General features: G+C 39.8%; 2 protein-coding genes and 1 pseudogene across 2 annotated transcripts; all 3 read right to left on the reverse strand.

The window, feature by feature from the left end:
• Positions 1 to 1,095: 1,095 nt before the first annotated feature.
• On the reverse strand, positions 1,096 to 9,061 carry LOC124223741 (uncharacterized). Its single transcript, XM_069137979.1, has 13 exons — positions 8,747 to 9,061; positions 8,402 to 8,617; positions 7,943 to 8,312; positions 7,509 to 7,846; positions 7,202 to 7,435; positions 6,863 to 7,114; positions 6,623 to 6,786; positions 3,128 to 3,365; positions 2,692 to 3,061; positions 2,281 to 2,618; positions 1,974 to 2,207; positions 1,635 to 1,886; positions 1,096 to 1,565 (listed from the first exon to the last, which is right to left on the reverse strand). Exons 2-13 carry the CDS (start codon positions 8,586 to 8,588, stop codon positions 1,402 to 1,404), a joined length of 3,141 nt encoding a protein of 1,046 aa, XP_068994080.1. The 5' UTR covers positions 8,589 to 8,617; positions 8,747 to 9,061; the 3' UTR covers positions 1,096 to 1,401.
• Positions 9,062 to 11,798: 2,737 nt separating this feature from the next.
• On the reverse strand, positions 11,799 to 12,744 carry LOC138191325 (probable cytochrome P450 6a17). The gene is made up of 4 exons (XM_069137981.1): positions 12,690 to 12,744; positions 12,345 to 12,611; positions 12,042 to 12,254; positions 11,799 to 11,965 (listed from the first exon to the last, which is right to left on the reverse strand). The coding sequence occupies exons 1-4, from the start codon at positions 12,742 to 12,744 to the stop codon at positions 11,799 to 11,801; spliced, it is 702 nt and encodes a 233-aa protein (XP_068994082.1).
• LOC124223742 (cytochrome P450 6A1-like) lies at positions 12,452 to 13,620 on the reverse strand (annotated as a pseudogene).
• Positions 13,621 to 14,393: the final 773 nt, after the last annotated feature.

A 14,393-nucleotide genomic window follows, 5' to 3' on the forward strand; every position in this document is an offset into this window, starting at 1 on the left:
TTTTCCCTGCACAGTTTAATAAGAATGATTTTGAATCATAAATGAAACAGTCAGTAATCTCAGTTGTGAAATGGAGGAACATCCGAAAACTGGCTGGTTTGTTAATTACAAGAACGCATCGTGGAAAAATTGACTCGTAAATTCTCCTGCCAAAGATTATTTTGAGGTCCGAAGTAATTGATAAATTTCTCATATCGATTGATCGCTATCTGCCGTCGATCGGCACCAATTGCTTTCAATAGGAACTACCGGTTTGTTATCAATGGTTTTCAAACTCCTTTAGCCAAAGGTTATAAATCTTATCGACAGAGAGCATATAATGCAAGATTTTGCGAAATTAAACGTCATTGTCAGAAAGGCGCTGATGCAGTTTAAATTTGGTGTTGGGTTGAGACATTTTTCAAATCCCATCCAACCACTTTCGAAATACATTCACGTGATTCGATAAAATTTCGATGCAAATACTCTATCTTAGTTTGGATGCCAATGGAACCTAACATTTTACTGCAACTGTAACATTATCATACGATTACGCAAACACTTCATACGCGTAATACCTCGATACCAATACTCGTTTCGTGTCGTTTGGCAGATAAGTGTAAGTAGGATTGATAAAAAGCCACGTGCGAATTCGTATAGTCATTTCGTATCTACCAGGAGTTATCTGTAAACCAGCGCCAACAGATATGCAACCGAAATTACATCTTATGTCTGTACTACCAGTTCTGAAAAGATTTGCATACCTTATCGACTGAGTTTGCGTCAGCTGCCAAGTCACGTGCTTTCATAAATAGCGTTGCGGACCTCTTACATTGGTTCAGCTGCCTATCTAGTCCCGCTGAGCACCCAGGTTTACAGAAAAGTTGCAGTACGTTGTTCTGATTTTGGTTCCGGCCAGGGTTTACTTTACAGATTCTAATTAGGTGACAAATCATTATTACGAAATTCCTAAGAATCTATAGGGGTGTTATTTCTCGGACCTGAAAGACATTTTCGTCAGAAGTTATATCTTTGGAGTGGTATATAATAAAATAATAATTTCAACATTTTTTAATTTTTATCGTTTGTTCCCATCATTGTAAGCAACAACTCTGCCAAGTTTCAAATCGTTCTTTTTATTTGTACCAAAGTCGTAAAACACGAAATAAATTGTTATAAAAATGACTGGTATTTTTCATTTCAAGCTTTCGGAGTCTTGAGGCACGTCTTCCGGTTGATGTAGCGGCTTGAGACTTTACACAGAGATTTGTTCAATGATTTTGAACAGATTGGGGTGGCGTCCCAATCTAAATTTCTCCACCACCAAATAAGGATCACCCTGATACGGTTAGATGGACTAAATTTTTGTCATAAAAAGACTAGCATTTTCTATTTTACTTTTACAAGTACAGCCAATGTACATCATCGCTCTTCGGCGCGAAGCACTACTTCATCTCTGGTGCAATACACGAGATTTCCTTTGTCCATTATCAGCGGTATTTGCAAACCCGGTCCAGGTTTGAAACGGTATTTAGAGAGCAAAGTGACAAGCGCAACCTTTGTCTGTACCTGACCGAACCTCTTACCTGTAAAGTCAACACAATTTGATCAGTTTACATTCACTCTCATATTTCAGAGCCACGAAATCGACATACCGATGCAGATCCTCGGCCCTTCGCCAAACGGAAGATAACTGTACTGATGTCTACTGGCGATATTCTCTTCGGTGAAACGTTCGGGGTCGTATTTTTCAGGCTCTGGATATATTTCGGGGTCCATGTGGAGTCCGAGAGTCGGGATGACTATCGAAACACCTTTTTGGACACGGACGCCAACGCCGGGTATCTCAAAATCTTTTGTGCACTCTCTGTTCAGCATCGGCACCGGTGGATACTTTCTCAGCGTTTCTAAAGAGACGAGGAAACATCAGCTGGAACTTGATCGCGGTTTTCAATCGTTCAGAGTTTAAGGAATTATTATTCGAAGAAACCAACCGGCAACGACTTTGTCAAGGTACGGCATCGCCTTGACGCTATCGTAAGATATTTCACCGAATTCTTCAATTACTGTGTTAATCTCCTTGGCCACTTTGTCCTGTATTTCCGGATGCACTGACAATTCGTAAAGCGTATGGGTAACGGTTGAAGAGGTCGTCTCAAAACCGGCTGCCCAGAATACGAAGGCCTGTGCAGCTCCTTCAATTATGGTGATTTTCTTGGTATCAGTCTCTGTTTCATAAGAAAAAATTTCAGTTGCCTTCATCATTTTGATTCTTTGAACAGAAATCAGTCGGAATATTACCTGTCGATGCCGTTGTTTTTTTCCCATCATCATTCTGTACCGAACCTTTCTGCATCAGTTGCATAACCAGGTCTAAGAAGTCTCTTCTGACTACGTTGTTAGCCATCCTGTACTCCACCGTTTCCTTGAATGCACCGATGAAGAAGTCCGCTATTTCCTTGTCAACCCCGCGAATACGGAATACGTCCAACAGGTATGGGACCATAAGTGCAACCACGTTTTTTAGGGGTCTGGGTTGAAAAATCTTGCGTCCCCATTTTCGAAAGTCTGCATCCGGATTCTCGATGCTATTACACTCTATTCCGAAAGCCGCCGAGGCTATTACGTCTGTGGCGTACCTGAAACAAACCCAACGAGATATCGTTATTGTTTACTCATGGTTGCATATTCACCAATGGTTGATTGACTAACCGCGCTATGAGATCCTTGAACTCTATCAATTCGGAATTCTTGGCTTTTCTTCCGACGAACGTGGCCAGTGTCTCGGAAGTTTCTTTGATCGTGAAGAACATCTGCTTCATTTTACTCGCAGTGAATGTAGGGGTGAACTTGGTCCTTAAGTACTTCCACCTTTCGCCAGGCACAACAAACAAGTGCATCGACAAGGGGTCGACCTTTTCATTGGAGTGTAAACCACGATCGTGGAAGTGCGAAAACTCTTTTGTGAGCACAAGACGTATCAAGTCTGGGTCGTTGACGACGAGGCTCGGCCTGTGAAAAATGTAGATACCGACGACCTTGATTTTTTTAAACTTCGCGTAGACATCGTGGAAGAGTTCGCCTGTAATTAATAATGTTTGACACTTTTTCATCACCTGAAATAATACCTCTGGCCGTTTTTACGTACCGATCGATCGCTGCCCGGCGAAAAGTGGTCCCAAGTTGCCGATCGGAACTACCGGCTTGATGTAATCGATGTTTCTCGAACTCCAGTAGTTGTAAACAACATATTTCATGTACAGGTACGTCGAGAAGATAATGGCGATTAATACTGCCAAAAAATCAACAACAAAGTATGAGGAAAGAAACCCCATTGTTAGAAAGAAAGGCCACCGCACGTTCGGTCCAACACAGAGATGTATTTTTCAAATCTTGTTTCAACACTTTCCACTGTTACATTGCCGAAGCAAAACACCGCAGAGATGCTTACCGTGCGCGTTGATCCCACTGAATGATGTGATCGTATTGTTACTAACTTTGTCCTCCGGCTGCCTCCTCGTTATATGCCTACACCAATCTTCGTTCGTGGGTGGGGATTAGGCTGAGTGGGATAGTCGACTAGCAATGTGTGAGTTGGTTTTATCGATGAAAGTCTACTCGTGATGACTCGTAGTTAGTGTTAATTTTATTCCTGGGATGTTTCACATTTTTTCTCTAGCCCCTATTGTTTTTTTTTCTACTTTTATCAATAATTCAATAACATATCGGACGGATTAGCCAGGAATTTTTTTTCAAATCTTTGGAACTATCGTTGAGCCGTAACAACTTGCCGAATAATTGGATTTCTGTGATTCTTCGATTTTTCAGAATCACGTGGATTTCAATCTGGAGGCCTTATCAAAAAATTTCACTCATAAAAGTATTGCTATTGTCTATAAAATTTTTGATTTCAATGTTTGATAAAAATTTCTTTACCGTAGTGTTTTTTTTTCTTAATAAAAAATTTGCATACGTAATTGGTAATAAAAAAGTGCCTTCGTCGATTTAACTGAAATTTGTAACCAGCTTGACTTCCTTAATTTCAAAGATCGTCCATAATTTGCAAAATGGTAATTCCTAGGGGTGTGCGGGTACCCGAAATTTCGGGTACTCAAATTCGGGTTCGGGTCGGATTTGCATCGGGTCAAGTTTTTTGGCAAACTCGAAATCTTCGGGTAGTCCAAAAACCTCGGGTAATCCGAAAACTTTGGGTAATCCAAAAAATTTGGGTAATCCGAAAACTTCGGGTAATCCGAAAACTTCGGGTAGTCCGAAATTTTCGAAAATCTCTGTTCACTTTAGAAAACCCGGTATTTTTGGAGAAGCGAATACAGCCACGTGCCAAATTTTCGAAAACTCCGCAATTTTCGGCAAACCCAACATTTTTAAGGAACTCGGGATTTTTAGTAATACGAGATTTTCGGGTAATCCGGGAATTTCGGGTCACTCGAGATTTTTGGGTAGCCGAAATTTTCGGCCAATCCGAAATTGTCGAGTGATCCGAAATTTTCGGGTAATCTGAAAGTTTCAGCTAATCCGAAATCGTCGTCTAATTCGAAATTTTCGGGGACCCGACCCGTCCCGAAGAATTTCAGTACCCGCACACCCCTAGTAATTCCTTATCAAGCTGGTGTTAACTATGATTGAGCGAAGTGAATCAAGCCCGAGACTTACGCGATCGGTGCCAATTTAAATAGCGCATTCACTCTCAAAATAGTGACTAGCGTCATTTTTGATTCAAGCAGTCATCAATCACTGCACATGATTTGGCATTTGTATATTGCTCAACTGCGTGATCAAAAAACCGAAAAAGTGTATGGAATGTCTAACTGTTAATTGCAATCGAAACAATTATTAAAATCACAGAATTATTGAGAACGTAAAAACTGTAGTTAAAGCTGACTATGAAGGTAAAAATCATTGGTGGCAAACTGTGTATGAATTTCAGCCAATTCAATTTGGGCAAACACTTGATATGAATGATTATCACAGATTTTCGGAAAAAATTGTCCTCTAACGGTAGGAAAATTCTCTTTTCCAACGGGCATCCAATATTTAATAGCAAGCAGGAAAATTTTTACAAGAGATCTAATCTTTTTAACACGTACTTGAAGTGTTTGGGAGAGTGAAAAATTTAGAAATGCCTCGAAAACTTAGGGAAAAGCGGGCAAAATGGGCACCCGTGAAATCTTGCGCACAACTTTGAAACATCGTTTGAAGAAGGGCCCATTTTTGCCCGCCTTTTCTCTACAAGCCTGTTACGCGTATCTAATCTCATATTCAAAGTATTGCAAAGTAAGTCTGAAAATAAATTCAAAATATTTTTCAACTTTCAAAAGTTTCGACAATCTATTGGGGTGTTCATTTTGCCCGCAATTTACGGACTTTTCCTGTAAGGGCGTTCGACACTCGGCATCGGTCAGGTTATCATTTTTCGGTCAAAATTTCGAGATCCATAGATTCGAGCCTCTATTTGAAGCGCTAATGTCTTAGGGTGCCCACTGGATTATATATATATGTTAGCGCATGATATTCTGGACCTGCCTTCGCGCGCTGTGATGTTTAATAATTGAGAAAATTGGTTTATATTTCTTCCGGGCATATTTGTTAGTGTTCGGATTAGTTATGAACCCTTAGCCTAATGAATGGTGTGGAAGGGGTTGCGAAACAAAGACCCTGAGAAGCAGGTTCTTTTCAACGTAACCACATCCCTAGAAAATGTTGTTTTTGAAGAGGTAGCTGCATTTTAACCGAGCCAGTGGCTGGAATGAAATAAAAGTTGCATAATTGGGAATTCCAGAGGCTGGGCGGATTCGTTGACGTGTTCCATTATACGCGTTAGTTTATTATTACTAAAATGGACCGAACTACATTAGAGAAATAGAGTGTCTCTCTCTACTTATGACACATACCAAATAATTGATGAGAAATCCCTAAGAATTTATAATGACATCCTTCCATTGACCCCACGTATTTTCACCATAAATTATAACTCTTGGCTATGTAACTGACCTATTGTGAGAATAAGAAACCAATTCTGAAGGAATGCATCGGCAAATAACACCAATCTGGATCCCCGATCAATGAGTACATTATACAGAACGATGTTGCTACATTCAGCATGACTTTTGTATATTTGCTGATTACAGTCGTTGAGAGTGGGGATGGATATGAGTCTTGGCTGCGTGCTCGGTGGGATGTGTTAGATAAATGTTGCGTATAAATATTTAGTGTGACATAATTGATCGATTATATGCCTCGTGTTTACGTTACGCGTAGCTTCTCGGTTTCAACTGTCCGTGCGTGTATTTTATAATCTCGATAGAGTGTGATCTTTTATTGCACTTTTGAAGTGTTGGAAAGAAATTATTCTCGACATGTGATTCTTTCGAAGGTTTTATTCTATCTCTTTACAAGCTTTTAAACCTCGCCTAGGTTCCGGGTAACAAAGCTTTTACACATTGAGCCAAAATGACGAAATTGACTTGAGTGTGTTGAACAAGTTTGTCCGAAAGTAAAGGCAATCAAGTATAATGTTTACTTTTTTTTCAAAAGAATGCAGTTGTAGCATAAGAACTTTATTTTTCAACTTGACTTACGTAGTTACGGTAATATAAAAGATTGTTTATGATAAAGCTGATTATCGCTCTTCGATGCGAAGCACTATTCCATTACTGTCAGGGCAGTGCACGAGATTTCCTTTGTCCATGACCATCGGTACTTTCAGATTTGGTCCAGGTTTGAAACGGTATTTGGAAAGCAAACTGATGATCGCAACCTTCGTCTGCACCAGACCGAACCTCATGCCTGCGAAAACATCAAAAATCAATCAGTTTATATCCAATCGAATTAGTCATATTTGAGAGCCACAAGATCGACTTACCGATGCAGTTCCTCGGCCCCTCACCAAACGGTAAATAAGTGTACTGATGTCTACTTGCGACGTTCTCCTCATTGAATCGTTCGGGGTCGAACTTTTCTGGTTCTGGATAAATGTCTGGGTCCGATTGAATCCCGAGGACTGGGATGACTATCGCAGTCCCTTTTTCGATGCGCAAACCAGTGCCGGGCAGCTCAAACTCTTTCGTGCACTCTCTGTTCAGAATTGGTACTGATGGATACTTTCTCAGGGTTTCTGAAAAAAGCGAGAGAACATTGTACAGCACTTCGTTATGGGACTCGGTGGTTGTGGTTGAAGGAATTGTTATTGAAAGAAACCAACCGTCAACGACCTTGCCAAGGTAGGGCATCGCCTTGACGCTGTCGTAAGATACGCCTCCTAATTCTTGTAGAACTGTGTTTATTTCATCGGCCACTTTGTCTTGCAAGTCTTGATTTAACGCCAACTCGTAAAGACAGTGGGTCACGGTTGATGAAGATGTCTCGAAGCCAGCCAACCAGAAGACGAAAGCTTGAGCAGCTCCTTCCATCATTGTGATTCTTTCAGAGTCAAGCGCTGCGCAGGCAAAATAATTATCAGTTCATTTCCCCGTTTCAATTATTTAAAAATCAACGAAACGAAAGATTACCTGATGATTGCGCCGGTTTCAGCTCGTCGTCATTTTTCACGTAGCCTTTGTTCATCAGCTGCATGATAAGATCCATGAAGTCCTTTCGAACTATGTTATTGGCTTGCCTGTACTCCACGGTTTCCTTGAATGCACTGATAAAGAACTTGGTAACATCCTTGTCGGTTACAGGCATACGGAATGTTTTCAATATGAACGGGGCGAAAAGCGATAGAAAATTTGTCAATGGTCTGGTCGCAAAAGCTTTTCGACCCATCTTTCGAAATTCCACATCAGGATTTTCAATGCTTTTGCAGTCTAGACCGAAGGCCGTTGAGGCTATAACGTCGGTGGAGAACCTTCATTGAAAAAAATAAGGTAACGTTAATTCCCACTAAACAACGTTAAATTGATTTCAATTAAATTTGTCATTATTCAACAAATTATAAACCAACCTTGCTACGAGATCTTTCACTTCGACCAATTCCGAATTCTTCGCTTTATCCGCCACAAACGCGGCGAGTGTCTCAGAACAATCTTTGACGGTGAAAAACATTTGCTTCATTTTACTTGAAGTGAATGTGGGGGTGAACTTGGTCCTCAAGTACCTCCATTTCGCACCAGGGACCGCAAACAGATGTCCCGACAGAGGATCGATCTTTTCCTCGGAATATACTCCACGATCGTGAAAGTGCGTAAAATCCTTTGTAAGAACAAGGCGTATGATATCGGGATCGTTGATCACAAGCGCAGGATTGTGAAAGGTGTAGACACCGAAAAAAGGGTTTTTCTTAAACTTCAAGTACGCATCGCAGAAAAATTCACCTGTAACAGAGATACGAAGTTTGTGCTATAGTGTTTCGAAATGACTTCGGACCCAAAGTAAATTTGTATCGGAAAGACCGTTGACTCACCCATCGAATATTTGACTGAAAACACAGGCCACATACTGCCAAAAGGAACAATCGTCTCATAGGATACGACATTTCTTGAACTCCAATAATCGAAGGCCACATACTTGAAGTAGACGTAAATGGCACAGAGGACCGCAATTATTATCCCCAAGAATTCAACAAGAAAGAACGCCGAGTAAAGCGCCATCGTTTCGATATCCGATACCAATCAGAGGGCTGAAAATATTCGACACGATTATATAGTTTTGTGGAGAAAAGATTCGTGATCAATCTGGGAACACTTGCAATCTACTTTTATGTCCTTCTGAGGCAATATCGAGCAAAATTAGGCCTGGATAAACTCACGGATGATTTGATATTTTTCACCTATTGTGTCGCGCAATGCTTTCTTCTTATGTTTCTTGGATGTTCACTTCAAATTTCTTGGAGCGATTCTCTTTATACAATCGTATCGCTGCTTTGACGAAGGAACGATAAGTTCTTAGAGATTTTTCGCGAAACAATGCTCCACACTGCCGTCCTCCGCGGCTTTTATACGGGGTTTTAGCAAATCAAAATGCCTCTGCGAATCTCTCGTGATAACCCCACAGTGACCCGACTAACAACAAATATTTCCCCCAAGTCTTGAGAGTGATTCGTCTAACGACGTGTGACGTTCACGACCTACCAGCAGATTAATTTCGCCAAATACTCACGATGATTCAACAGTATTCCGATTATGTTTATACCGAAATAATGTTTCTCACAATCGCGTAAACTCGCGACTTTTTAATAATTTTTTACTCCATGTGCACGATCTCCGGGTTTTCGGTTCAAATTAAGGTAGAAAAGAATTTCCGACTGCCAATCTTCGGCCAAAGAATAGATCCTTATATCAGCAGAATCCCCACTTGGGTATTCGGTTGCTAGCACGTTCTATCTATAAAAACATGAGTGGCTGATAATCACAGCGGACCAAATAGGAATAGCCTTGGTAAAAATAACAGAAATTACGCACAAATTTACATATATGTATCTTCAACTACGTAAGTATCTCCATTGATAGTTTAGCTGTTGATTTATATGCGATTGAATCGGATTGATAGATATACGAAGTTGAACTTGAAGTTCGGTAGAATAATGATTCTGCATCGTGAACGTGAATTTGTTCATCATTGATCTTCATCCTCACATCATCAAAATATTTAAATATTTTATAAATCGGATAATCCCAACGGCGTAAAAAGTAGAATCCCCAAAGTTTTTGCTCAAGATATCCATCATGCTGTTGTACCGTATGCAAATAATTACAGGTCAAATTTTCGCTCAGTCATCATGCGTTGAACGAATCTGGGTTTCGGCAGCAAGATAATAACTGTAATAATTTCGGACAGCTTCCCTACACAACTGAGTCGCTTCTACATCCATTATATGTATCCAGCATGGAATTGGAACGACTTGTATCGACACCGCAAGAAATTTTCAAAGTGGACAAAAATCTGTTTTTTGTACATGAGGAATTTTTTATTTCGTGACGAATGGACGCGATAATTCAAACAAAATTTTCGTGTTTCTCGAGTCTTCGTGTGTCACTTGAGTAAGGTCGGCAGTCAATTATTTCCGTAATCAGTTCTGACTGATATTTTACGAAATAAATTCAACAAACAAAAAACAGTCTTACTCCTATGAAGTAATCGTGAATAAATTTGATCAAAATATCGGTATAGAAGATTCTTTAGTTCGGTTTAGCTTATTTATACTTTCGGATATCAATTTTCCACCGTATTTAAACAGTTATACCGAGAAAAGTTTGTTTTGCAATTTTCGTAAAAAAAAACAAAAATCTATAATTCCTGCTCCGAGTTCCCGGCAGCCATTTGCCGCATGATTAACAAAGAGCATGGCTTGACCATATCGAACTATTTTTCACGCGTGTTATTATTATTATTATTATTATTATTATTATTATTTTATTGTTGATGAAAGTCCCGAAGGCACCATTCATCATCAACTTAATTATTTGTGGCACGCGAAATATTTCTAGCCGGTAAATGTCTGACGATGCTTTGTTTTCATGGCCTTCGTTCACGAGAGAATATCTGCGCCAAATCTGATGTTTGCACTGCAAAAAAAAAAAAAGAACTAACGCAAATTGGTGGGAATAAATCCTTTTATTATGTGACCAGTGTTGTAGATTATACAATGTAAATTTGCAAAGTGTATTACATTTTGACTTGTCAGCGGAAAACTATTGCGTGACATTGTAGAATGCTTATTATATGAATACACTGCTTATTATAGTTAATACATTGGTGATGTTTTATGTGGAAGACACCGTTCGACTATAATAACCATCATATTCATACGTACTAAATTACCAGCCCTTTACGGCTCCACCGAAGAATATTTTCTAATGCTTCTTGTTGCAAAATTATTATATATCGCCATATGCTCTCGTAGACTTTAATTGTAGAGCTCATCAAGACCTTGAAGACTTTTGAAAATATCTTTTCCGTATCTGTAAGAGTTTGATCAGCGTTCGCACAAGTGTGGCATCCCGTTCCGACTTGGCTTCCAAAAATCGTTCTATCTTCGAAACTGTTAATCCGGTTCTAACGAAATATAGCCTAAAATCTTGTCAGACGTTTTTAGCTATCCGCAGAAAAAAGAAAGAATCAAAGTCGGTTTTCAGCAGTTCTGCAGTTATAAGCGAACACACGGACACGTAGACAGAGAGACGTTGAAATTTATGTAGGTATGTATATGGTGAATGAAAATATTAATCGAAAGAGCTACGTTAGAGAAGCGAAGACGATGATTTAAGACTTTGTAAGTGACCCATTGTTGAAAAAAGAAATCAATTCTGAAATTAGAAGGAATAAATTGGTGAGTATCACCAACTGGATTCCTTAACGATGAGAACAGTGTACAGAACGATGTTGCATGTTACTAAATTCAGCGTGACTTTTGCGTATCTGCTGATTACAGTCGTTGAAAGTGGAGATGGATATGAGTTTTGGTTGATTGTAAGCGCACGGTGGAATATGTTGGATAAATATTTTGTATAAATATTTCTTATCACATTATTGGTTGATGATATACTTTGTGTGCCTGTTATGCCTACATGTTACGCGTGTAGCTTCTCGGTTTCAACTGTCTGTGTATTGGGAACACTTTTGAAGTATTGGGAACAAATTATTCTTGGTGTGTGATTTTTTTTAGGGTTTTACATTACCCCTTCTAGCTTCTATGTAACGGAGCTTTTAGACATTGGATCGAAATGACAAAGTTGACTTGACAATATTATATTTACTGTTGTTCAAAAGAATGCAGTTGTAGCATGAGAACTTTCCTTTTCAATTTGATTTACATAGTTGCAGTGATATAGAAAAATGTTTATGATAATGCTGACGCGACGTTATCGTTCTTCGATGCGAAGCACTATTCCATTACTGTCAGGGCAGTGCATGAGATTTCCTACGTCCATGACCATCGGGTCTTTCAGATTTGGTCCAGGTGTGAAACTGTATTTGGAAAGAAAACTGATGATCGCAACCTTCGTCTGCACCAGACCGAACCTCATGCCTGCGAAAACATCAAAAATCAATCAGTTTATATCCAATCGAATTAGTCATATTTGAGAGCCACAAGATCAACTTACCCATGCAGTTCCTCAGCCCCTCGCCAAACGGTAAATAAGTGTACCGATGTCTACTTGCGACGTTCTCTTCGGTGAAACGTTCGGGGTCGAACTTTTCTCGTTCAGGAAATACGTCGGGGTCGCTGTGTAATCCGTAAACCGGGATGATTATTGCAGTCCCCTTAGCGACGCGGAGACCAGTGCCAGTGACGGTCAATTTCTTCCGTGCACTCTCTGTTCAGAAGCGGAACAGCCGGGTACTTCCTTAAAGTTTCTGTTCATTGGGACGAGGATACATCATAAACCATCGCTTTTTCAACGTACGATGGAGGACTGTAGTCAAGGGACTGTACCAACCGGATATGACCTTATAAAGATACGGCATCTTGTTGATACTGTCGTAAGATACGCTCCCAAATTTAGCCAGTACCCCGTCTATTTCCTCGACTAATTTCCCTTGCAAGTCCTGATGTACCGCCAGCTCATAGAGGCAGTTAGTGGCTGTTGTCGATGAGGTTTCAAACCCTCCTAACCAGAATACGAAAGCCTGCGCAGCTCCTTCGAGCATGGTTATTTTAACCCTATTAAACCCTGTTACAAATACGCAAATTATCAATTTACCAATGATAAAAAACCAGGAAGAAAAATAAGGATGGGTCGATGTTTCACCTGACATTTGGTTACTCGTTTTCTCGTCATCGTTGTCTATGTAACCCTTGTCCATTAGCCGCATCAGCAGATCCAAAAAATCCTTCCTGACGACATTGTTGGCTATCCTGTATTCCACAGATTCAGTAAAAGCACCGATGAAGAATTTCGTAATATTTTTGCTAGTGACTGGAATTTAGAATAGGTCCAAACAACTCGGGACCATTAATAAAAGTAGATTTCTCAGTGGATTCGGTTGGAAAAACTTTCGCCCCCACTTTCGGAATTCCGCGTTAGGATTCTCGATGCTGTTGACCTGTATGCCAAAGGCTGCCGAAGCTATGACGTCAGTGGAGAACGTAGAATTGTTAATGTTATGTGAAAACGTGAGCGTTACTATGAATTCAGAAGTTTATAATACTTATACGTCAACAATCGGTAGACCAACCTCGCGAAAAGGTTCTGGACCTCGACCAACTCGCGATTTTTCGCTTTTTCGGCGATGAAATCAACCATTTTCTCGAAGCATTCTCCAACCGTGAAAAACATCTGCTTTATTTTACTCGAAGTGAATGCGGGAGAGAACTTGGACATCAAAAACCGCCATTTTTCACCTGGAACGGAGAACAGATGCGCTGACAAGGGATCGATCTTCTCGTTACAATAGATCCCGCGATCCTGAAAATGTGCGAACTTTTTTGTGAGAACGAATCGTATGAGGTTCGGATCCTTGACGACAAGTACAGGCTTGTGCATCATGTAGACACCAAAGACGGGACTCTTCTTATTACTGAAATAGAAATCGCGAAACAATTCACCTGCAACATAAAGTTGAATAAATATAGTTTTTTCTCTAGCACGGATGGTGATCGTTCTCTAAAGGTTGCGTATTCTTCCTACCGATTGAAAACTGTCCCGAAAGTAAAGCCAAACGTTGCCAAACGGGACAATCGGTTTGACATAGTCAATGTTTTTGCTTTGCCAGTAACTGAAGGTGATGTACTTAAAATATGTGTACACCACACAGATTATTGCATAGGGACAATCATGATTTTCCGCTGAAATTCAAGTGGCGACTGAATATGCGGTTTTGGGATAACACTGCGAATTCTCCTACATATGAATTACTTGATATGCGGTTTCCAGACTCATTCGAAAATGATTCTTGAACTAATAAATAATTTTTCACGCATTTTAATTGATTATTAATCTAGAAAAATGTACTTATTTACTAACCTGTTTGTCGGTTAATTTATACACAATAATTTCAATAAAGTTTTGGATTTTGGCCTTAAGAGTCTCCTGAGCCATATTTAAACGAGCCAATAATTCACCTTCGTTATGAAGGAAGACGATAATAAATCTAATGACTGCTTTTTGATTCAGATTATATTTTTGCACAATTTTATTGCACTAGCACTCAGTGCAAAAAACTTGTACTAGATTTTCAAGTGAAACACGCTGCAATTTAAAAGTGCGCGCTAAAATTCCAAGTGGAACACGCGTCTTATGTCAGAAAGCAGGGGAGGATGCTTTTTATTGTAAGTAAAAAGTGTAGCGCATAATTCGGAATATCCTCGCCAGTCGCCAAATCGTTGAATAATCGCAATTTTTTTGAACTTCGTGTAACCGCCTATGCATATCAATAAATCTCAGAGATTTCCTCTTTAAGCCACAATTAGAAGTGACGTAGTAAATCACGTCATAGCCATGAGTGAGAATAAT

The sequence above is a fragment of the Neodiprion pinetum genome, chromosome 7 (assembly GCF_021155775.2).
Source record: "Neodiprion pinetum isolate iyNeoPine1 chromosome 7, iyNeoPine1.2, whole genome shotgun sequence".
Lineage (NCBI taxonomy): Eukaryota > Metazoa > Arthropoda > Insecta > Hymenoptera > Diprionidae > Neodiprion > Neodiprion pinetum.

Excerpts from the sequence above, each read along its gene's own strand:
- LOC124223741 (XM_069137979.1), bottom strand. The coding sequence starts at position 8,588 with ATGGCGCTTTACTCGGCGTTCTTTCTTGTTGAATTCTTGGGGATAATA. Across the intron at positions 6,787-6,862 it reads GGGGCCGAGGAACTGCATCG|GCATGAGGTTCGGTCTGGTG; the intron begins GTAAGTCGATCT and ends ATGTTTTCGCAG. Across the intron at positions 3,366-6,622 it reads TGCTTCGCATCGAAGAGCGA|AAAATACATCTCTGTGTTGG; the intron begins TAATCAGCTTTA and ends AACAAGATTTGA.
- LOC138191325 (XM_069137981.1), bottom strand. The coding sequence starts at position 12,744 with ATGGACAAGGGTTACATAGACAACGATGACGAGAAAACGAGTAACCAA. Across the intron at positions 12,255-12,344 it reads CTTGACTACAGTCCTCCATC|AGAGTGCACGGAAGAAATTG; the intron begins GTACGTTGAAAA and ends GCTTCTGAACAG. Across the intron at positions 11,966-12,041 it reads GGGGCTGAGGAACTGCATGG|GCATGAGGTTCGGTCTGGTG; the intron begins GTAAGTTGATCT and ends ATGTTTTCGCAG.